This window comes from Berghia stephanieae, chromosome 1 (assembly GCF_034508935.2).
Source record: "Berghia stephanieae isolate SIO BIC M18660-M18661 chromosome 1, UCSD_Bste_1.3, whole genome shotgun sequence".
NCBI lineage: Eukaryota > Metazoa > Mollusca > Gastropoda > Nudibranchia > Aeolidiidae > Berghia > Berghia stephanieae.
Window position 1 is genome coordinate 6,499,142 of NC_088360.1, and position 25,697 is coordinate 6,524,838.

A 25,697-nucleotide genomic window follows, 5' to 3' on the forward strand; every position below is an offset into this window, starting at 1 on the left:
CTTTTACGACTACTTCATCGAGGCACATATGTTTATTAATAACTTATTATTGATCGCACACGCCCCCCCCCCCCCCCCCCCCAAAAAAAAAAGTGTTATTACAACGTGTACTTGTAATAACACGAGAGAACCTTTACAAAACATCTTTCTTAAAGTCATTATTTTGGCCTAATTTTTTTAAAACTTTGTTGCTGGTTAATACGAATGCCAACTTGTCAAATTATCTTTATCTGGGTCTTCTTTGGAGTATGTCGTTAGATAGGTATATTATAACTATGGACTGTCGGGAGAGTATCATAAATTACACTTTTTCATTTGTATGTAATATATTATGCATATTAAATGGTAGCTGCATCATTCGGTTCATTGCTAGAGAAGAAGAAGAAGAAGAAGAAGAAGAAGAAGAAGAAGAAGAAGAAGAAGAAGAAGAAGAAGGAGGAGGAGGAGGAGGAGGAGGAGGAGGAGGAGAAGAAGAAGAAGAAGAAGAAGAAGAAGAAAAAGAATATATGCAGGTTTGACATCCGAACCCACTTATGGGGCTAGTTTAAAGTTGTTGTAATGAACAATATTTTGCGTCATTTTTTAAGATTTCCCTTAGGGAAACAATGAGCCCATAAGGACTTGGGTTATCAGACCTGCAAATAAATTAGAAGTGCACGTTGATTTACACTCTAATTGGTCCGATTCTTTCTTGTTTATTACCAAAATAAATAATTATAATGTTGTTTTTGCTAAATGGAAATCCATGTCTCGGTCTAGGTGTCTGTTCAGCATAAGCATAACATCAGTGTCGTGACCCAAAAAAAAAAATTAAAAAATTGAGGTTTTATATAGCACAATATCCACTCAACGTGCTCAAAGCGCTTTACAAAGGTCGCTGACCAACAGCATCACGTAACATGTAGAACGAGACATGACGCCTATTAGGCGATATTACAAAATTTTTTTTCGGACAGTGACAACGTTGTCGGCCAGTACTCAGTTTACACCTGAGTACGGTGAGAGAATGTGAGTAAAGAGCCTTTTCCGAGGTCTCAACTATGCACCGATTGAGGCTCGAACCCAAGACCTTCCGAACCGAAAGCGAGTGTCATACCACAAGACCACATAGCCGCACGTAGACGCTTACTCTTGGGCCATGGAATCATTTTGACGCTTTAAAAAAATTATATTATGGTGGTATAAATAGCCTAATAGCAAAATCACGAACAGCTGCATTTATATAAAGATAAAAGGATAGTCAATCACTGTGACTGATTCATCATTGATAAAGCCCCCCACCCCACTTTCCCCACTACTCCAATCTGGTTTTCCATCTGACTACGAACTCCAATAACATTAGTGTGACCAACGATGGTAGAGGACTCGTCTAGTTGTTAATGTGATACTGTTTGTTTTGGAGAGGTTTTTTTGTGGAGGGGGGGGGGGGGGTCTTAGTGGGGAGATGAGGTTTCTAGTTGTTGTTGTTGTTGTTGTTGTTGTTGTTTGGGATGTTCGGCCGTCATGTCGTTTTGCTTAGTTGTACATCATTCGTGTAACTCTATCACGTTAAACGATAACCCCTAATACAGGTATCAAACCCTAGAAGTATTAAAAGAGGGTGGGAATGGGCGGCGTGGTCTGTTTATAAAATCCCCTGAAATAAACTAAAAGTTAGTAATTGTGCGGTAACTACTACTACTACTACTTCTACTACTACTACTACTACTACTACTACTACTACTACTACTACTACTACTACTACTACTACTACTACTACTACTACTACTACTACTACTACTACTACTACTACTACTACTACTACTACTACTACTACTACTACTACTACTACTACTACTACTACTACTACTACTACTACTACTACTACTACTACTAAAAGTACTACTGTCTCTTCTGCTGCGGGTACTGCCACTAATGATTATACTAATACCGACATCGCTTATATTTTCTATACTGCATAACACAGTTCCTCCCCACCTCCCCTCTTTTGACCCTAATTAATTGCGCAACTTTTATAAATAACTATTGTTCTATTTTAATTCGCGCTTCCTTACAAAGGGTCATGCAATTTCCTGCCCATCAATGTTTTTGTTTATTCATCTTAAAAAACGCCACTGCCACATTATCCCATTCGTCTGTAGTATTTCATTCATCCTGTTTGTTGATAAAGGGGAAACCCGAAACGTACATTTTATCTGTTGTCGTATATTAAATTGAAGTTTACATTCAATTTCACATTGTTACTTATTGCGAATTGGTTGTAGACGTCTATACACGAAAAGTATTGTGGTTTCTTTATGTTCCACGTCGATTTTTCGGGGTCATTTGGTACATAGGAAGCTTGGTCCAAGTTTACCGTTGAATATTCTCTTTATTCTTTACCACACAAATACAATTACACGCGCGCGCACATACACACGTACACACACCCACACACATACACACATACACAGACGTCTTCTCTATTTTCGTTGTTCTTTCTTGTTCGCTTTGTGTTTAAATAAGTATTTTAAAAATTTTACAGTAAATGTAATGAATGTGAAGTCTGTGTTGTCATTAATCGATAACGAAAATCTGCAACAACAGCTTGGATATCTCTGATATGATATTCTATCAATACTTTAACCATTTTCTATTCATATTTTAGTTTAATAATTTCAATAATTCAGGGGGTTCCCTAGAGCTCAACTTGTAGAGCACTCGCCTCCTAACCAAAGGGACCAGTGTGATATCGATCCTAGGTATTTTCGAGATTGTTTCTAATCCCCCCCCCCCCCCCCTTTCATCCCCATCTCTGTCCCCTGACAGTGATTGGGTAGCTGGGGCTTCGAAAAATATTTTGCAATCGATTAGCGTCTTATCCAAACGGTAACAATAAATCTGTTCTGTCAGTTTAACGTAACAAAAACCGAATTTAATTAGCTCTGACGTACGGCTTTCAGGGAAATGTATAGCATTTTGCAAGTTTCTAAAAGAGAACAGATTATTTCTCTTGGCGCCCTGTATGCGAGTTTTCTGGTCAAATCTTAAAATAAATATGTTTTTCAGCTACGGTAGTTAACTTGTTAAGAGTGGATAGTAGTAGTAATATCGTTCGGCTACACTTCTATGTTCAAGGTATCAATCCAGGTTCGGAAGTCATCATCACATTTGTTGATGGTTTCAAATCCCCCTTCCAGTTTTGTCTCTGGGCAATCTAGTACGAGGCGGTTTGCATCTTGTGGTGCTTGGTTGCACCCTGGACATGTTGGTGATTCTTGGAGCCCCCATTTGTGCATGTTGGCAGCTGTTCTTGTATGTTTTGACCGTAGTCTATTTGCGGCTACCCAGTATTTTCTTGGTTGATCCTGTAGACTTAGGAGACTTTTACAGGGATCTTCAATTAGTTCCCCTCCTGTTGGCTTATTCTTTTTCCATTCCTCTACCAGGCTTCTTGCGTGTTGTAGTTTTCTTTTAAGAGTGGATGAGAGACGATGATCGAAAGAGTATGGCTCCTCGACTTTTAAGGCACTTTATATGCATTATCCCATTCGACTTAAGTGTGAAAGGGTACCTAGCTATAACCAGTGTTAGATATTGTAGGTGTGCTAGGCGAAATATGGTACAGATGTGACAATTTATATTTGTATCAAATAAAAATTCGATTTAAATTAGAATGTCGTGGGGGGAAGGAGTAAATGAAGCACAGTGAAGGAGATTATGCAGAGCGAATATTTAAAGTGCATTACTGTATACCAATGTGCATTTTATATGTATAGGATATTTATCTTCGAGTCTGATGCATTAGTACTTGTGATCAATCGACTTGAAACGGTTTCATATCGCGGTGAATCAGACGCTTAAAATTGAGTTGTATGCTTAGTAACTTTTCAAAAATCGATTTAAAGTTAGAGTCGCCATTGAAGAGATCACTTATACTCGGACTTAAAATATCTTTAATTTCCTCATCGTCATTATTTTGACTTGGATTTAATTTCCTTCATCAGGTTAAATTATCATCATACAAAATAGTTCTTCTGTCAGTTGATGTTTGAATTACAAATTTAATAATCTTAATTATTATCTTTGTTATGGACTTATTACTTCTCCTTGCCTTTGTTTGGAATATAAAAGGTATTATGGTGTTTCGTTACGGGATGAAAAGGCAGCGCAAGTTAAAATAGAATTGTCTCTTAGACCTTTTTTGTTTTAAACTCTAATTGAAGGCCGTTGTTTCCAGTTTACAGGAAGTCAATACCATTTTCAAAAAGATTGTCTTCTTTAGCTCTATATTATGAACTGGAATCAACCAAAGCCTGGTTTGGAAGACTTCAATGACCACAGTTGATGTCAAATCGCTTGCCGGCCCAAAGATTATCCAATCGGGCTTATGCCATTTTCAAAATTGAAACCCAGAGATACATATTAAAAGAAGAAAAACGAATAATGAAATTAAACAAACCAAACCATAACCAAAAATTTTAGTCAAATGGAAATAAATTAAATCTGCATTCTTCCAGGGATTCATCAATAAATACGCGATTAATATATAAAGTATAAATTATTCACATTCTCCATTCTTTCCTTCCCTCATTCTCTTGATCTTTTCCTGTAACAATCTAGCTCAATCTTTGTATAGAAGTGTTATTCTTGTATTGGATGTTAATGTTGTCTTGACTCACGTATTTAGTATTACAATTATTTAGATGGGACATTCTTAATCACCCCTAGATAAACCGTTTCTTTTATAGGTTGAGTGGCGTGGTTGGTAACAGGAGCCCATAGCGAGCAAACTAGATTCGAAACCAGACCATTAAGTTCATCATTTGGATACAAACCCACATCAAGCGCAAAACCCCTATCTATCTATCTATCTATCTATCTATCTATCTATCTATCTATCTATCTATTTATCTATCTATTTATCTTATCTAACTATTCATCTATAATATATATATATATATATATATATATATATATATATATATATATATATATATATATATATATATATATATGTCTATTTATCCATCTATCTAGTTATTTATCTTCAAAGTCTTATCCGAAAGAATGAATGACAAGTTGCGGATAAGCTTTAATCTGTGAGTAAAACATTTCATTTCAAATTGAAATCATGCGTTTTGCCAACGGGCGACAAAATGGATTAGCCATCTGTTGCCAAATTTACAAGCTTGTGCATTTTTACTTTGAGATTAAAACTAAATAAAAAAAGGCAGGCTATTGGTAAAGGTTTAATTAATTTGGCATATGTCCTCCAAAAATCAATATGGCATTATTTCGGAAGACTGGGGTAACTGCTAATCAAAAGAGGGCTAAGAAAGTATAACGTGGTGATGAGATATAACGGTTGGTTCGCAAAATGATAATGATAACGTTAAAGAACTACGACTACTACTACTACTACTACTACTACTACTACTACTACTACTACTACTACTACTACTACTACTACTACTACTACTACTACTATTACTACTACTACTATACTACTACTACTACTACTATACTATACTACTTACTACCTAACTACTAATAATAATAAATAATAATAATAATAATAATAATAATATATATATAATAATAATATATATATAAATAATAATAATAATAATATATAATAATAATAATATAATAATAATAATAATAATAATAATAATAATAATAATAATATAATAATATAAATAATAATAATAATAATAATAATAATAATAATAATAATAATAATATAATAATAATAATAAATAATAATAATAATAATAATAATAATAATAATAATAATAATATATAATAATAATAACTTCCTATTCGAAATCCGTGGATCAATCCTCTGAAGAGGTATCAGCATCAGAGTTTTGATTGTCATGATAATTCAATGCGCAAAGCTCTGATGTAGACATAAATAGAGGTTTGATCACTGGTTTGGTAGCAGCTTCTAATGGTTTTCACACTACTATGTTATGGCGGTCTATCCAGGACGCAAACCTATCACTAGTCTGATGTCACGTCGCCCAGCAACGGCGGCCATCGTGGCTCTAAACAAAGAAAATGGGTGCTTTTTATTCCTTATGTTGGCGATAACTTGTGAGATATCATGTGAGCAGAATGTATAAAAGTAAAAACATGATCATATTTATAATGTTTTCTCCTCTGGATACACTTTTATGCTCGTCGGAGAAATATGTCATAAGCGCTATTGTTTCTATAGTTTAGAGCCTGTTACTAAGTTACCATGCGTCATTACGAGGGAATTGACGTCATGACTGTTGAAGCGTATTGTGTACGGTCGCGAATCCGCACGGAAGCTTCGTCACAACTAGGTGCTCTGCGGTTTCGGGCTCTTGGCCAAAACGGGTACATGTTGGACAGGTAGCAAGCCCCCAATGACGCAGTGAAGGTGCAGTTAAGCAGGTTCTCAACCGAAACCGACTGGCTGCCACCCAATGTCTCCTCTTGCTGGTGGAAAAGCCTAGCAACTTCTCCCCCCAGTTTGATGAGTCGATGCCTCTCCCCCTCGAGGGATTGAATTCGTCCAAACCGACTTCCATCTCTTATAATATGCATCTCTGTTCGATGTCAGGGAAGCTACGTACAAGTGTTGCCGGGACTTATTTCGGCTCGAAACAGAGGCATCATCCATTATGCGCTTGACAGGGGTATCCCCATTCCTCCTCTCTTTGATCTTTTTAAGCTAGTTGATTTTAATTGTCTCCCGCCGGACATCGGGGGGCTGGATTGCTGCATTATCGGACCCTAATCTCTAGGAGTTGTTGTCAGCATTCTCATTATGTGCATGAACTTGCGAAGTTTTACATCTACCTTCTCAGCGTTCTTGCGTCTACCCCACACGAGAGTGCAATACTCCGCGGTGGAATACCATACTGCCAGGGCGGACAACCTCAGGATCGCTTGAATATCACCCCAAGTGAAACCCCACCAGCTTCCTCAGAAGACTATTGCGTTTCTCTCTGGGCAACTCCTTCAAGATGCGCCCGATAGGTAAGGATGCGCTCCAGCGTAACACCCGTTCTGTTTACGGGTGGGACAGCCACTGCATAGGTGGAATGCAGTGGCCACGGTTTCCGAAGTGTTCATCTTCAGGCACCATTTGTCAAAGAATGACTTGAGTCTGGTGACGACCTCACTGAGTACGCTCTCGAGACTTTATTTTGAGTAACCAGAACCCAGTCGTCCGCTTTTCCCAGCCTCAGGTAGGAAGTGTTCAGCATGTCACTAGTGTAGGCATTAAACAACATTGGTGCCATAACAGATCCATGAGAGACCCCATTCCTCAGTTTTCCTGACGTTGCTCGTGCTGTCTCCCAGCGCGATGTGGAATTGCCTTTTCCCTAAGCTTGAAGAGAACAACTTCAAGGTCTTATCGCACCTTTTGATTTTTGCAAGTTTGAGCATCAACCCTTCGCACCAGACCGGATCGTACGACGCTGATAGGTCTATAAATACAGCACTTGTTTGTTGTTTCCTTTCGTTCCCTGCTTCAATACGTTCTGTAAGGGCAGTGGCCTGCTCCGTGTTGCACCTCCCTTCCCTGAAGTCCGCCTGCTAGGTTGGCAGGGCAAGTCTAGAACGGCCCCCGTCTATTCGGTAGTACACGCTCCAAAAATGCGGACAGGCAGCTCAGAAGTGATATGGGTCTGTAACTGTCGGCCTCCTTCGCCGGTTTCCCTGGCTTCAGGATAGCAACTATCTTGGCGTGCTTCCACACTTGTGGAAGCTTTCCTTTTGCAGGGACGTCAGACATTGCCTGTGCCAGCCAGGCCCGTGCTCTGAGGCCAGATGCGTCACCATATCAGGATGCCATCTATCCCTGCTGCTTTGTCGTTCTTAACATCGCTAATGGCCGCACCCACTTCTCGGGGATTGAACGGGGATGTCCAGTCCTACACTTCGTCCTCGGATAGCGAGTCCAAAATCGTACGGTATGCTTTGCAAGAGAAAGACTGATTCGGGACCCGTTAGCTGCGGTTGTTTATATTCTTGGCAATTGTGTCTGTCTCACATTCCCGTATAGCCTTCGCGAAATTCCGGTCAGGATCCAATTTCTTTACAGTGCTAAAGTGTAAAAAGTCGAGATTTTCGACGGGCTCCTGCCATCGTTGCTTCCTTCCTTCTGCTCGAAACTGAAGTAGTCTATCGGCAACGTCATGGAACTGGGTCTGCTGGTACATCTTGTAAGCTTTTTCGACTCCTCCGTCCAGCATGGCGTGTAGAATGTCCGTGAGCGCTCTTAATCAGCAGCCTGTTAAATCTGGTTATGTTCGCGTATTTGGGAGGGATGGCAGGGCAGACCTTCTCGATATAGGAAGTAAATTCCTCCCAGTTAGCCTTCCTGAAGCTCCATCTGCAGAGCGGGAGAGACTGCACCCTTGGGACTGTCAACCCACCTGTGACAAGTATCGACCTGTGCTGGCTATGCGGGAAGTGGCCAAGGACTGTCCGATTAACCTGCAACGGTTCCTCGTTCGCTCCCTTCACAGGTCAGGAGTGTAGTCCTTATGGCTGGGCCCCTGAAGGTACCTTTAGCTGTAGGATCATAAACATCGGGTGTAGATCCTTTCAGTCCATTTAAGCGCTATATAAATGCCATTTATTATATTATTATTATAAGTGAAGTTGTCTACCTGCCTCATTGCGGTCTCAGTAGCCCCACTCGTGGTGATTGCTATTAAAAGCTCATTTATTCTGGTCATACTCTAACTCTCGATATTGAGAGACAATATTATTATGTGCGTCTTATCATTGACCTGATATCGCATTTTCCAGTTAAATATGTGTTGGGACGTTCGCTGATTTCTCGACCGCACCGATGACCCTGGCGACACGATCGCGGGAATATTTGGCTAGGCGGCCGACCGCTTTGCCGTTGACCTAGACTGATCCATACTATAGTAGTGTGGAGCCCGAGATGGCCGAAGCCATTTGGGCACCGAGATGGATCTGTGTTTCGTCACATATCAGGGCGGGCCGTTCTAGGCGCCCGCTTATAGGCCCGACATCCGGAGTTGTCTAGTGACGGTCAACCGGACTTATTCCTTTGTCCCTCACACGCCCCAAGCACCCCCACCAAAGTCAAAGCAGGTGATCATTGGGGGTGAGTGCATTGGCGTAGACGGCATTGCTGAATTGCTTGGTAGATGCTGATTAAAAGGTTTGATAAAAGGAGTATTGATTTTTCACACCAGGCTATGACATAAAAAACATGCTTGATTTATTACTAATTACAGTCAGTTTTTCCTCTTCTATCAGGCTGTGTGAGGGTACACCTTGTTTGATGGAAGGGAAAATGCTGATCTTGTCTTTTGTCTGTATCGTCTTGTAGTATTGGAGATAAAACCAAAGTCGAGATAAAGTGTAAATCGTTTAGACAACTGGGGATTAATAAGGCGGGGTTTTTTTTCTTTCAAATTTAATGTGATTGAAAGTATATTACAAGGAATAAAAGAAAAAGTAACTGATTAGTCATACTTTGAATAATAAAAGAAGTGATACATTAGCTACATATCTAAATAAAAAGTTTGGTGTCTCATTATTTCCTCTTTTATTTCTGATTGACCTAAGTCATTGTGAACACACCAAGTCGGAACACTGAAGTCGAGATAAAGTGTAAATCGTTTAGACAACTGGGATTAATAAGGCGGGTTTTTTTTCTTTCAAATTTAATGTGATTGAAAGTATATTACAAGGAATAAAAGAAAAAGTAACTGATTAGTCATACTTTGAATAATAAAAGAAGTGATACATTAGCTACATATCTAAATAAAAAGTTTGGTGTCTCATTATTTCCTCTTTTATTTCTGATTGACCTAAGTCATTGTGAACACACCAAGTCGGAACACTGAAGTCGAGATAAAGTGTAAATCGTTTAGACAACTGGGGATTAATAAGGCGGGGTTTTTTTTCTTTCAAATTTAATGTGATTGAAAGTATATTACAAGGAATAAAAGAAAAAGTAACTGATTAGTCATACTTTGAATAATAAAAGAAGTGATACATTAGCTACATATCTAAATAAAAAGTTTGGTGTCTCATTATTTCCTCTTTTATTTCTGATTGACCTAAGTCATTGTGAACACACCAAGTCGGAACACTGAAGTCGAGATAAAGTGTAAATCGTTTAGACAACTGGGGATTAATAAGGCGGGGTTTTTTTTCTTTCAAATTTAATGTGATTGAAAGTATATTACAAGGAATAAAAGAAAAAGTAACTGATTAGTCATACTTTGAATAATAAAAGAAGTGATACATTAGCTACATATCTAAATAAAAAGTTTGGTGTCTCATTATTTCCTCTTTTATTTCTGATTGACCTAAGTCATTGTGAACACACCAAGTCGGAACACTGAAGTCGAGATAAAGTGTAAATCGTTTAGACAACTGGGGATTAATAAGGCGGGGTTTTTTTTCTTTCAAATTTAATGTGATTGAAAGTATATTACAAGGAATAAAAGAAAAAGTAACTGATTAGTCATACTTTGAATAATAAAAGAAGTGATACATTAGCTACATATCTAAATAAAAAGTTTGGTGTCTCATTATTTCCTCTTTTATTTCTGATTGACCTAAGTCATTGTGAACACACCAAGTCGGAACACTGAAGTCGAGATAAAGTGTAAATCGTTTAGACAACTGGGGATTAATAAGGCGGGGTTTTTTTTTCTTTCAAATTTAATGTGATTGAAAGTATATTACAAGGAATAAAAGAAAAAGTAACTGATTAGTCATACTTTGAATAATAAAAGAAGTGATACATTAGCTACATATCTAAATAAAAAGTTTGGTGTCTCATTATTTCCTCTTTTATTTCTGATTGACCTAAGTCATTGTGAACACACCAAGTCGGAACACTGAAGTCGAGATAAAGTGTAAATCGTTTAGACAACTGGGGATTAATAAGGCGGGGTTTTTTTTCTTTCAAATTTAATGTGATTGAAAGTATATTACAAGGAATAAAAGAAAAAGTAACTGATTAGTCATACTTTGAATAATAAAAGAAGTGATACATTAGCTACATATCTAAATAAAAAGTTTGGTGTCTCATTATTTCCTCTTTTATTTCTGATTGACCTAAGTCATTGTGAACACACCAAGTCGGAACACTGAAGTCGAGATAAAGTGTAAATCGTTTAGACAACTGGGGATTAATAAGGCGGGGTTTTTTTTCTTTCAAATTTAATGTGATTGAAAGTATATTACAAGGAATAAAAGAAAAAGTAACTGATTAGTCATACTTTGAATAATAAAAGAAGTGATACATTAGCTACATATCTAAATAAAAAGTTTGGTGTCTCATTATTTCCTCTTTTATTTCTGATTGACCTAAGTCATTGTGAACACACCAAGTCGGAACACTGAAGTCGAGATAAAGTGTAAATCGTTTAGACAACTGGGGATTAATAAGGCGGGGTTTTTTTTCTTTCAAATTTAATGTGATTGAAAGTATATTACAAGGAATAAAAGAAAAAGTAACTGATTAGTCATACTTTGAATAATAAAAGAAGTGATACATTAGCTACATATCTAAATAAAAAGTTTGGTGTCTCATTATTTCCTCTTTATTTCTGATTGACCTAAGTCATTGTGAACACACCAAGTCGGAACACTGAATGCCCCTCCCCCCCCCCCCCCCCCCCCCCCCCCCCCCCCCCCTTTAGTTTCTGATGAGCCGCTTTCCCTATCATCCAGTTCTCCAATGTGTGAAAACCACGTAGTAATAAAATGTCATATTACTTCCGGTTGAAACTGTCCACTCTTTTACTTTGTTTAGGTTAGCAGCGTAAGCTGAGCCCGTCGTTGGTGTCGGCACTTCAGTCACTTGGCGTTGTCCTGTCTCAGGTTAGTCAACTGGTTAACTTTGTTATCGCTTAAACTGATATCACTAACTTTTACAAGTGTGGTTCAAAGGTAAATCTTTTCCCATCGCCGATTTTAGATTAACGTAACAGATTTTGACACGTAAATAAGTCCAACTTCACCTTTTTTTTGATTCTCAGTCTCAGTCTCTTTTTAATGATTTAATGTATCTCTCTCTAATGCAAGAACACAGAATTCTAGAAAGAATACTTGCCCTTTTAGAAAAATTTTTATCTTAAAAATTATCACCTTTTATTTTGCTGCATTCAATAGTTTTTGATATAATTGCACCGCCGAGGCTTCTTCAGATTCAGATAACTCCCCAACAACGATCCTTGCGAAGAGTTCTAGATAGTTATTGATATCAAATTCTTGCCTCATTTTTTCTGTTTGTTTTCTTTTCTACCTCAGCCTCAACTTCTAAACTGTTCTGTCACAAAATAATTGTTATATACTATAAGTATCCATATTAATATATTAATATAATTGATATAATGTGTTGACTATATCTTATTCTTAATCCTGCCCACTTTTGTGCACTGCTTGGTCTTTGAATAATCTTTCTGGCTCATCATTCTCCAATTTATCATTATCATTTATCAGTCAAGGATTTTCTTTCAGAGTAGCTTTGCTTTGTTTTTTTAGTTCTAATGAAATTGCTGTGAAAATTTATTCCTTAGATCTTTGGAAAAATTCATTCCTGACAGTCTTGAACAGCCATAATCATTATCAATATGGACAAGGTAAAAATAAAAATGCATTCTACATTGTTGAAGCTTTAATTTTATTTTAAAAAATATTTTATTATTATTATTATTATTATTATTATTATTATTATTTTTATTAGGGAGTGTGATTCAACACCCAAAAACTCAGGTATGAGTATGATATATTGTCACCAGATAATTCAACACCCAAAAACTCGGATGTATATTAGTATAATGTCACCAGATCATTTGTCACATGAAACTTAGGTGTTTATTGTCAGCAAAGATTTCATCACCCCATAAAGTTATATTTCGTCTTTTTGGATACACACACTCGCAATTTCTATTACAAATCTCAGTTTGTCTCTCACACTCACACAAAACCTCAACTGTGCCTAGACTTCTCTCTCTCTCTCTCTCTCTCTCTCTCTCTCTCTCTCTCTCTCTCTCTCTCTCTCTCTCTCTCTCTCTCTCTCTCCATCAAACTCTCACATATAAACTTTCTACACTCCCCCTATCTCTCTCGCTCTCTCTCTCTCTCTCTCTCTCTCTCTCTCTCTCTCTCTCTCTCTCTCTCTCTCTCTCTCTCTCTCTCTCTCTCTCCATTTCCCCCGTGACCATTTTCAGCAAGAGTGCTTTTTAGTTAGCAATGATACAGACAGAAGGGCATCACTCAAGTCACCTTGCTGTTACTGCTTTCTTGTTTTGGAGCCCGTTAGATTTGTTGTGCAGTCCACACCGGATAATCGTAACATCTTGGGATCTGCGATAATGTTGCAATTAACCGAAGTTGAGTTTCCCGTCCACTATTGCAACATTTTCTCTCTGAGTCGACACAGACTTGGAACTTTCCATGGCTGCCGTATTTTTTGGTCCATTTCAGATAAAATGATGGGACACTGTTTTCACTACAGCATGTTGTTACACCAATTTGATTTGACCACTGATTCCTTTCATACCATATATGGTAAACTCAAACCAGTTGTTGTGAACATTGTTCCTAGTCCACCACAGACTAAGCAATTTGATTGATTGAAACAAAACAAAAAACAACATATGGCAGCCCTGTATAGATTTTGATTTAAAAGCAGCTGTGGTGTAAAATTTTCACTCTTTTGTTCTCAACATTTGTAAAAATCAAAGGGATTATCCATGATGAGAGACAAAAAGCCCTTACCAAACCCATTGGTCACAATGCACAGTTGTCAATCCCAAAATAAAGGATATCGGTCAGTCTCTATTTACAACTGCCATTGTCTACCTGTTGTCTAGATTATGCCCATCCCCCCTTGCCTCCAATATAATGGTTACATATGACCTCAGAAACCCATACTGCAATGCCCTGCCCTGTTTGTGTCTAATAGAGTGTGGCACACTACTGTAGCATTAAACCCCGGCCACTCGTAATTTTTCAATCTGTCATGATTTCACCTTATGATGAAATTTTGTTTGATTGATTTCTTGAATTTGCAACTTTGGGGGTCGAATATTTGTTGCGATTAACTGGAATTTGTTGCAATTAACCGGTCACTTTTATATAGAATTAATTTAGTTTCTTGGAAAATGTGATTAACAGAAAGTTGTGAAACCGAGTTTTACGATTATCCAGAGTGGGCTGTATAATCAGATAAAATAGGTAGAAGATTTCAATTCTAAATAGATTCAGACTTACCTTTAATATGTTAATTATTTTGTGTGTGTCCTGATTATAGCATTAACTTGACTTGATGGTTTAACCTCTATTTATCGTTTTTCACAATTCTGTTTTCAGTTGCTACCATTATTGTTATTGGCTTTTCTGGGAAGTGTTTATGCAGACTCTGAGAAAGTGGAACATGGATCACATGGGGCAGAAAAACACAAGCCTCTCCATTATAAAGGTGGCAAGCATAATCAGGTTTATGACTATGAAGCACTTCTTGGTAAGGTTTGATTCCGCTCAGTATGTTTACAATTGTATATATCAATAAATAAAAATAATTTCGTTTGAAATAACAAAGCTCTTGTTAGCTTTTGATGAGAATTTGTCAATATAAATATAAATCCCTAATATGTGACCCTCTTATCAGAGAAGTATTACATTAGGGTGAACTGGACAGTGAAAACAAAATCTAAAATTTTTAAAATATGAAGTTTTGGGTTCATTAGATCGGTCAACCCTCCCTATTTGATCTGGAAATTCCTGATCTGGTTGCCCTGTTCCCTAACAACCCAATTACAGTTAAAGATGTTTCTGATAAGAGTTTCACAGGTTTATTATTTTTAAAAAGGCATGTTAACAAACTTTATAAATGACAAGAATTGAGAAATATGCTAAAATAATTTAATCATCGTGGTTATTTTGATGTTATGATATGGTATATGGAACATACTTTTCAAACATTCATTTGACTTGGAACTGGGATAGCAGCAGGATAACATCATCTTATTAGAAAGCATACACTAAAGTGAAGAAAAAAACCCACCAATAAAACAATACGTACTCTAAAAACACACTCTTAAGTTATTATTTTCTTATATTTGCCAGTTGAATTTGCTATTAGTTGTCAGTGTGGCAGACTCAAGTTTGATTAATCTAAAATTCCCAATTTGACATTTTGAAAAATTGGTAGGACTGGTTCATTATATGTACCTCATTGAGAATGAATGTTTTGTTTTTTTTTTTTTTTTTTTAATTTTATTTATTTATTTTTTTTGCCTTTTTTTTTTTTTGTTTGGGTAAAACTCAAGGAGTCTATTCGTTTATGCTTATTTTAAACTTAGGATTCAATTTTTGACATGTACCTCAGCCTTAGATATTTCCAGTTTGAGATGGCTGATCACATTTTAATTCCTGATACATGCACAGTTAGCAGGTATAATGAATTGATTGAAATCATTGTGATAACAAGACTATTTAGACAGAAATACGATTAGAAATTAAAACAGAATTTGAAATATACATTAAAATGACATTATGCCTATGATATATGGTGTGGTGATTTATACAGTGTCCATCTCCATTTTTTTAGTCTTTTTGGACGCTCAATATGTTCAGTTTATTATGTTATAACAAAAAAAGAATTTTTAGAAAAAAAAAAAAAAAAGAAAATGACTAGTATTTGAATGTGCTTTTAGTATAAAAGGAGTCTGGATTTTCTTAGAATATTATGAAATTTTGTCTCCTACAATTGTTGGTGTGATTATTTTACTGGGTTTTCCCTTTGGTGGATATCTTTTTATTTATTTAATGAATTACTGTTTAATGTTTTTGATTTGTTAATATGGTGCTTTTTAATTGATAATCAGGTTGTAATTATATATCCGTCTCTCTCTCTCTCTCTCTCTCTCTCTCTCTCTCTCTCTCTCTCTCTCTCTCTCTCTCTCTCTCTCTCTCTCTCTCTCTCTCTCTCTCTCTCTCTCTCTCTCTCTCTCTCTCTCCTCTCTCTCTCTCTCTCTATATATATATATATATATATATATATATATATATATATATATATATATATATATAAACATTTGAATATAATTTATATATATATATATATATATATATATATATAGAGAGAGAGAGAGAGAGCAACAACCTAGAGAAAAAATGCAACTGTAGGACCCAGATAACATGCCCACTAAACGGCAATTGCCTGACTCAAAACGTAATTTATCAAGCCACAGTAACACGACCAGACACACCAAAACAAGAAACATACATTGGCCTCACCGAGTGTCCATTCAAAACCAGATACAACCTGCATACATCTTCCTTCAGAAACATACACAAACGACATTCTACTACACTAAGCGAACACATTTGGAACCTCAAAGAAAAAAACATACAACACAGCATCACATGGAAAATCATCTCCAGAGCACAGTCGTACTCCCCCTCTTCTAGGATTTGCAACCTCTGCTTGGAAGAAAAATTCTTCATCATCACTAAACCGAACATAGCAACACTCAACAGAAGAAACGAACTAACTTCCTCATGCAGACATAGAAACAAACACCTTTTATGTAATTACGAACCTCCATAAACACGAATCTATAAAAATACGAAAACACAACAATCTAATTTCACTTCCACTTCCTGATGAGAGCAACGCTCGACAACAACGTTGTAGAAGTCAAACTATCTTAATTATCTTTCAAATGTTTATATATATATATATATGTGTGTGTGTGTATATTTAAATGATTTGTCTGTCATTTAATCATCATTCAATTTATTATTGATTTTGTAACAGTATTTTGGGTGCACTGTTGTGAGGATGGGATGTGAGGGTACTTTGAAATGTAATTATTGGAATGTACTATGATTATCATCTATTATTATTATTATTATTATATTTTGCTTGTATGATTCTATAATGACATTACAGTCTTGTCAATGTTTTTTTCACATTAGACATGTCAATTATATAACATGATTTGTGTTATTGGTTGCGAATAAAGCTGGTGAATTTTAAAAAGTAAAATGAGAGTAAGATCAATATTTCCATATTATATCATTCAGGTTCCCGAGACCAAGAAGAACTAGGTGAATTGCCCGAAGAACAGAGACGGAAGGCCTTGACGACTCTGGCCAAGTCTCATGACACTAACAACAACGGTCTTATTGAAGAAAATGAGTTGATTGAGTGGATAGTACACTCTTTTAGGTGAGTTACAGAGCTTGGAAGATGCTGAAATTATAGTTAATGTTGGCTTCTTTTGTGAAATATTATTATTATGTGAAATAGGACTCACCACCTCAATCTGGTGTTATGTTGGGGTGAAGCATGGAAAAGTGAATTTAGAATTTAAATGATTTGATTACTAAAGTTGAGTCTTAAATAACTTTGATACAGAATAAGACACAAGTTGCATTCATTCTCCTCTGTAAAGAATATAAGAGGGTGTCAAAAGCTCAGTTTGTAGAGTAATTGCTTCACACAAAGCGAATAATATAGATCCCGGGTTCAGTTATGATTTTTTACTGTTCACTTTACGTAATTGGGTAGCAGAATAATTTAGATCTGGTGGATAGCACTTTGCAATAGACTAATGTTCTATCCAAAGGGTTTTAAGCGATTACTATTGTCTTATTAACACAACAAAAACTGGGGTAAACTTTGGTTCCATGATTCCTATCGATTTGAGGAATTTCTCTTTTCTTATTTATCTTCTTTCTTCCTTTTTTTTTTTTAAATAAAAAAATAAAGTATGAAATTAACCAAGTTGCGTATCGTTTGTATTATTCTCTAAATGTATAACAGGAAAACAATGAATTATTTTTTTTTATGGAGAGAAAAAATTAAAGTGAGTAGATGTGACTCATATATAGGGGAACAACACAAAACAAACAACGTTTCGGCCCTTGGCCTTCGTCAGGAGACAGTAAACAAAAACACAAATATGTAAATTTACAAAATATCACATTTTGTCAAATGTGGGAATTAAGTTAATGTGAGGAAAGGGGTTCGAGTGTGGATGCAAGAAGAGGCGCGAGATAAGGAGAGAGAGAGGGGGGGGGGAAGAGATAGAAAGAAAGAGAGAGAGGGTATGGAGAAGATGTGTATATGTTTGTGTATGTGTGCCTGTGTGCGTATGTCTGTGTATGTGTATATAAAGTAAAAGTAACTGCAAAAAGGTCTTTAAAATGGGGATGGGGGTGAGAGAGCGATTGATTGGGTGGTTAGTATATTATACCAAATATATATAAATGAACAAAATGAGAGGGAGAGAGAGATAGATATTATTTTTTATTTATTTATTTATTTATTTTTATTTTTTTTCTCTCCATTTTATTGGCTCATTTAGGCACCTCTAGCTTTTATTTTTTTTTAGCTAATGATAATTACATCACCTTTCCTGTATTAATTTGGGATGTCAATATTCAGTATGAATAGAACATATCAATAACACATGATGAATATTGCTTTTCATCAAGAATGAGTACAGTGATGCTTTTTGTTGCTCCTCTAAACAGTGATGATAATCTTCCGCGGGATTTTGAGATTTTCTTTGAAATTTTAAGCTGTTGTTGCAGTGTCAGACCTTTTTCTATGAAAAGCACAGGTGGCTCCATGGTAGATGGATGGAAAAAATCACCATCATGTCTTGTGTCAAATTTTGACACCTGTGCTCAGTTGCATAAATTTTGGTGACACTGGCATTTTTATGAATCAGCCTAGACAGGGTGGCACCAAATGTCAAAAGTGACACAAGGCCAGTGGTGTCTTTGGATGAATAGATGTGGGGTGGCGATTGGAAAAATAAATGGAAAATCAATTCATAACTCATTCACTCTCTCTCTCTCTCTCACTCTCTCTCTCTAAAAAAAACACTCTCTTAAGTCTTCATGTTATGTTTTTAGAAGTCATCTTGTCATAGAAAGATTAAGATGATCGAATCGGAAAGCAATTGTTCAAATTATTTTTAATTTACTATTTTTCCTTTGTTTAGATAGACTATGTTTTGCAAGTTGTTATATATATTTATGAGTCTTATTTATAAACTGCATAAGCACTAGGTTGCAGTAACTTAGCCTTTGGGCCAAAAGTTTATCATCTCTTGATGAAGATAGAAGTCTAATTAATTTTGTGAGCCTTTAAAATTATTTTGTGGAAAGGACAATTCATTAGATATTTACCAAAAAAAAGTATATCATATAATGTTACCTAACTATCATATTGTATATCTAATTTTGCATTTTAGCTTCAGTTTGTCGAATGGACTGACACATTTTCCTCCTTTTTGACAAATTGCCATTACCATACTGTGTAAAATTTGTCCAAACCAGTTACTCTGTTAGAGAATGAGACTGTCAGGATTTTTTATTGTGGATTCGATTTCTAGTGTCTAGTCAACACTAACATAAAACTATTCTGAGGTGGTGGGTCACAAATTTTGTGCTTTTGAAAGTCACCAGATAAACTCTGGTTCATCAGTGTATTTTGGGGAATTATTTTTTTTTTCAGGTCTCCTATGTTCACCCCTCTTTCTTCTTTGCCGCAGGCTATGCAATTATTATATCAAGGATAAGGGTGTTATAGCTATATCAAAAGTCAGTTCTATTACTTAGGTGTAGAAGTAGAAGTGCAAAATTATAACATAAGTATGTATGAAAATCATCAGCATGCTGACAACTTGCTTTTCATTTTAGCTTTGTGATCGCCCTCTTAAATTGACATAAATTTTGGTCAGTTTCAGGAATAGCTATCTTTTGTACTTGCCTGCCACCAGAAACAATCAGCTCCACAGTTTGAATATTTATCATATTATGACACACCGATGAAGGAATTGCACTGCAATACCTCACGTCATACGCGTTTTTTTTCTATCGCCTGTTCTAAAATTATGAGTAATACTCAAGATCTTGGGGAAGAGGGGCTGATTGTTTCGGGTGACATGCATGTGCTTAAAATAGCTATGATCTTAGGCTATAAGTTTACGAAGATTACATTTGAGTTGCACACAAGGCGCCATCCCTCCTCTTTTCTTCCTCCTGCACACACTCCTTCTAACGCCATCCCATGTGTTGTGTAGCTTGGTGGTGTTTGTTTAGGCAGTGAATAATATCACTATTTTGCCAACAAAAAGGCATGGATAACTTCATCAATCTATGAAACCTTGATGTACAAATATTGAGATCAGTTGGCTTCATCACAGTTTGTGGCTCTTGACTTACAGCTGTGATCATGTAGTCATTGCAACAGATTCAACTAACTTTTCTGGCTGTCCAATGTAGTTCGAATAATGCGTGTTGCACTGTACTTTTTTTTTTAAGTCCTGATTTGTTAAAACTTAAGCATGGTTTATTTATTTCAATTGTTGTGCAGCTATGTGGTCTTGTGGTATTACACTCACTTTCGGATTGGAAGGTCCTGGGTGTGTGCCTCACCCGACACATAGTTGAGTTCTTGGAAAAGGCTCTTTACTCACATTCGCTCACTGCTCTCCAGTGTAAAATGAGTACCTGATTGTCTCTATTGGGGAAAAAAATATATCGCCTAACAGGCCTCATGTCTTATTCTACATGTTACATGTCACTGTTGGTCAGGGACCCTTTGTTAAGTGCTTTGAGCATGTTCAGCGGATATTGCGCTGTATAAAAGCTCAATTTTTTATTTTTTTTTATTGATGGGAATTTTTTTTAATGATTTTTCTTTTGTGTGCATATAGAATGCTTGACCATCAGGAAGCTGAAGAAAGACGCAAAGAAGATGATGAGGATGGGGATAATCGTGTTAGCTTTCCAGAGATATTGAAAAAGCATTATGGATATGATCAAGAAGATATTGACCAATTGGACAAGACAGGAGAAACTAAAAGATCTGAGGATACAGACCCAGAAATGCTGGAGGTTGGTTACTCCTTTAGTGATTAGACTGAATTCATTTCAACTGACAAGTTCTCCCATCATTACTGTTTTCACCAATAGATGATCAATGGCGATGAATGAAGCTAAGTTGCATTGTCGTTTCTGCATAGTGTCTAAATAACAAAATGTGGAATAAAGAACTCTTCTGGTTTAAATTCTACTTCAGTCAATATATAAATGATAATATTATGTATTAAGATTAGAGAGGTTAGTAAACAAGTCATGTCTTATCACTTCTCTCCTGGCTTGAAGTAATTTTGTTTGTGTGTGTGTGTGTGTGTTTGTTTGGCTGAAGAAGGGTTAATCTTTAAAGGTTCTTGGTATATATTTTATCTTTTTATTTTTTAAAGCTATCGTTCTATTCATATTCAGTATGAGGATTCGTTGTTAAATGATAGTTGTTTTTTTCTGAATCATGATACCCCCAAGATTTAAGAACATATCTTTTTTTTTTTTTTAATCATGTATTTGTATTGTAACCCATGAATTGTCACAATTTCAGGTCATTATGGAGGACAAGAAGCGGTTTAATGCTGCAGACTTGAATAAAGATGGACTATTGACTGAAGACGAATATGTGGCTTTTGCCCACCCCTATGACTTCCCTCATATGCATGAAGTTGAGGTGGAAAGAGTCATGCATGAAATGGATGTTAATAAAGATGGCTTTATTTCAAAGACAGAATTTGCTTCTGGTAAGAATATAAATCTCCAAAGTTTGTGCTCTGAACTTTGAGATTTTTAGTATAACGGTTTGTGAAATTAGTATTTACAAATGTAACACTGATATGATGATTGGATCCTCCTTTGACATATTTTGCTTTTTAATGCTAAATGGCAAATTGTGTATTATTCTGTCCAGATTCAAGATTGTGCAAATAGCTCAGTTGGTAGAGCATTCACCTCACAATCAAAAAGACTGATACAGATACAGAATGCAGTCTCGATTTTTAATGATCTCCTATCCACCCAGGAGTAATTGGGTCAGTGAAATTTAGTAGAAAATACGCTGCGATGGATGAGTGTCTAATCTAATCGCTATTAATCTGTTTAATGCCACAGAAACTGAGATAAATTAACTCCAGCTCTGTTATGACTCTAAAGGAATACAGTGGAACTTCATTATAGCAGTGATGGTGATACCAGACTAAAACCCCTCTTATAACCATGTCCGATTATAGCCAAATTTTACCATCTTTCTCTCTCTCTCTCTCTCTCTCTCTCTCTCTCTCTCTCTCTTCTATATATATATATATATATATATATATATATATATATATATATATATATATATATATATATATATATATATATATATATATATATATATATATATATATATATATATATAAATAAATTATGAGTGGTATGTAAAAACCAAGGGAAGAGTTATTACTTATCTTTCTTTTTTTTTTTTTGTCCCAAAGAAGGGATTTGAGTCCAAAAAGTTCCTTGTCAGGTATTTTGTTCTTTTTCAGGATTTATTGACACTTTTTTTTTCTTCAGGTCTTCTCTTTATATTCAATAAGCCACTAAACTCTTGATTTTATAATCTTATTTGTTTTCATTGATTCTCAGACGAAGGTAATGAATCAAACCACTTTGAAGACCTGGACAAAGATAAAGATTCAAAACTGACACCTGAAGAAATAAAGCCTTGGGCCGTCTTTGATAACACAGAGTCTGCTAAGGAAGAAGCAGAACATTTGATCAAAGAGTGTGATGAAAATGAGGATGGTCATCTAAGCATTGAAGAAATTGTCAAGAAAGAGGAAGAATTCATTTCAAGCCAAGCTACTGATTATGGCCGACATTTGCATTTTGTTCATGTTAGAGATGAATTATAACTTATTTTAACTGGCTCTTTATTTTCTTTTAATTTTTGTTACAATTAGCTAAATTGCTTACTTAAAGATTTATTAATTTTATACATAAACATTTTAACAATATTATCCATTGTTGATTCTGTATGCTCTTCTGAGTGTTGATGACGTTGCATTTGTTAAATTTTTCTGTACGTCTCGGTTTATTCCTTTTTTTTTTTTACCCCAACCAGCAAACGTTTATTTTATATTTTCTTCTTTTGTGAAAATTCTGTTTGGCCATATTGGTTTTAATATGACTTCCATGACTTCAATCAGTGAATGAGACACGCAAGCACAGGGTTTCTTTTAGGTATTAATATTTTCTGCTTTTGTCATTTTGTTTTGTTTCTTTTTCTTTTTGGTCATGGTTACAAATACTCATTCCCTGCATATATGCATACTCTACTATAGGATTATGTGAAAGATGGTGTGCTATTTGAAGGTCAGTTGTAGAATTTGCTTGCCTTTTTGCTACATTTGAAAAAAACTTTTTGTTTTCATTTTGGCCAGAGAGATTTTACTTCATTTTCAATAGATTAAGGTTACTTCGACTTCAACTTTTTTAAAAACGTCTCAGATCCAAGACATCTTAAAGTCTCAGGTGTGAGACTAATTTTTTACAAGTTGGAAGTCATTTTAATCTATCAATGATATGATTCATAAAAAGTAACTGTTTATTGACCAAAATTACGTCTGTACAGATTTGTAGTCAGGTTTAATAATCATCCCAATTCCATTCCCATTGTTTGTGATCAAAGAAAATTTAAGTATTATAATATTGAAATGCATTTGGAAATGTTTGGATCTTAAAATGTTTGATTGTTGGTGGTGCGAATGCTTTTACTTTTGTTTGTGTGCATAAGAAATCCAAACTACTCAATTTCCATTGACCCCTAGGATCAGAATGAATAATTTTGAATATATTCTAGTCACGAGAACATATTAACGCAATTAAAACCTCATGTTCTTCAATTGAAAGGTGCTTCATTTTGAGATTTATATTGCTAGGATGCCCTTTTTCTCACTAAAAGTATTGGTTGTTTAAAGGAAACAGTTAAGGGGAAGCTTGACGGATATGTATCCTTTTCTATGATTTAATTAAGGGTGAGAGCATTTGATAAAGAGAGGCTTTGCACGAAATATTGTTTTATAAGGTTACGAAAAAATTTCAGATTTTTAAAATTTTAACAAAGGGTACCCCTGATACTGAAAATCAATTAATATGAAAATGGAAATAAAAGTTTAGACGAAAGTTATATTTTACTTGTTTAGTCTCAGTCTTTATGCATGCTGTCTAAATCTCAAGCTGTTCAATTACCCAATCTCCATGTAAATGTTTATGACACATCACTCTTGCTGTTTCTGTTATTCTTATTCCACTATATCTACTCCTCCCCCCCCCCCCCCTCCCCCCCCCCCCCCCCCCCCCTTCGTATGTTACTTTCTGTCCTTTTCCTGGAATGACATTTGATTTTGCCTCAGCCCTGTGTTCTTAGCCGAGAGAGAAAGTGTCTGATGCAAGCACTATAAAAGCCCTAAAAATTTTTTGCCAGTCACAAGTTTGTTCAATGGGTCATGAAACAAGGATAACACTTCACAATCTGAATTTGATATTCTCTTGTAATGTCCAACGCTGAAGTTTCAAAGTTTAAAGGTGTGTAGTTTATCAAATATTTGGTGGATATCCTTTGCCTGTGTTTGGATGGTAGTTTTAGGTAATCTGAGTCTAGTTCTCTGAATATCACTCTTTGTTCTTCAGTGCAGCATGTAATTCTCAAACACGTCTAATTTCCTCTTTTCAATCCCTATATTTTTATGGTATCTTTAACACTTATGGGGGCTAACACGTAAATCTCAAACAAATTGGACATTTACTTTCACATCTGTTGATTAAACTGTTTCACCTCTTGTTTGTATATGTAACGGAAACATCAGGGCTCTAATTCATGGAGTGGGACTACGACGATAGTCCTAGACTAAATCCGTAGTCTCAGACTAAAAGGCGTTGTAAGCTATTCATGAAGTCGGACTACGCGACGTCTTAGACTAAACGGGTGAAATTTACACCCGCGATTTAGCAGGCGTTAATATCGTAGTCTGGGACTAATTTTCAAAATCATAATATGTGCTCTGCGCTGGGGGAAATAATTGTCCAGTGATTAGAACAAGGATACCCGACAGTTTTTGATTTTATATTTATTTTTATTTATTTGTTTTTCTTTTCTTTTCTCGAAGATTCGACAACCGCACATACACTCCTCATCTTGCCCATTCAAAACACTCTCCAAGGATTACTTCCCCTCCCACACAGTTTCATAGTAACTTCCTCCTCCTCCTACTACTACTACTGCTACTTTTACTATTATCATTACTCCTACTACTACTACTACTACTACTGCTGCTGCTGCTGCTACTACTACCACTACTACTACAATCACTACTACTACTACCACTACTTCTACTACTACTACTATTACTGCGACTACTATTACATTTCTATTATGTCTTTTATCGTCCATTATTTCTAGAAATTTCAGTCTCTCACTGGCCTCATCACACCACGCTAACGACTCGTTCACACTCCAACCATCGTTGAGTACAGACGATCCAATTTATACTACATTTAATTTTATTTGTTTTTTGTTGTGCCGACAAAGGGTTTGTACCCGAAAGGCCCATTGTCTGTATTGTTCCCACCGATTCCTATCCATCATTATTCTTTTGTCAGTATTTTCGGGACCCCATGCTTCAGGCAGCGCCCACCGCTCTCTACTAAGAACAACGCTACACAGTGGATAAGTGCCATCGTTACTTATATTTACTAAAAACATTACACACACACATTCTCAAACAATTTTTATACCCCTAACTTGTCTCACACTATTTTTATTTGTGGGGCCAAAAAAATATAATAAA

General features: G+C 35.8%; 1 protein-coding gene across 6 annotated transcripts; it reads left to right on the top strand.

The window, feature by feature from the left end:
* The first annotated feature begins 3,785 nt into the window (after positions 1 to 3,785).
* LOC144966841 (reticulocalbin-2-like) lies at positions 3,786 to 24,037 on the top strand. 6 transcript variants are annotated; one of them, XM_078903572.1, is made up of 8 exons: positions 3,786 to 3,852; positions 11,783 to 11,850; positions 12,549 to 12,611; positions 14,347 to 14,497; positions 17,068 to 17,212; positions 20,718 to 20,898; positions 21,419 to 21,611; positions 22,495 to 24,037. In XM_078903572.1, exons 3-8 carry the CDS (start codon positions 12,603 to 12,605, stop codon positions 22,761 to 22,763), a joined length of 948 nt encoding a protein of 315 aa, XP_078759698.1. In that variant the 5' UTR covers positions 3,786 to 3,852; positions 11,783 to 11,850; positions 12,549 to 12,602; the 3' UTR covers positions 22,764 to 24,037. The 6 variants fall into 6 exon arrangements, with proteins under 6 accessions (XP_078759698.1, XP_078759696.1, XP_078759697.1 ...); XM_078903570.1 differs by lacking the exon at positions 3,786 to 3,852 and adding an exon at positions 3,968 to 3,986; XM_078903571.1 differs by lacking the exon at positions 3,786 to 3,852 and adding an exon at positions 5,025 to 5,081.
* The last annotated feature ends 1,660 nt before the right edge of the window (positions 24,038 to 25,697 follow it).

Bases quoted from the DNA above. Each gene is read 5' to 3' on its own strand.
- LOC144966841 (XM_078903572.1), top strand. The intron at 17,213-20,717 runs GTGAGTTACAGA...GTGTGCATATAG, and splicing joins TGGATAGTACACTCTTTTAG to AATGCTTGACCATCAGGAAG. The intron at 21,612-22,494 runs GTAAGAATATAA...ATTGATTCTCAG, and splicing joins AAAGACAGAATTTGCTTCTG to ACGAAGGTAATGAATCAAAC.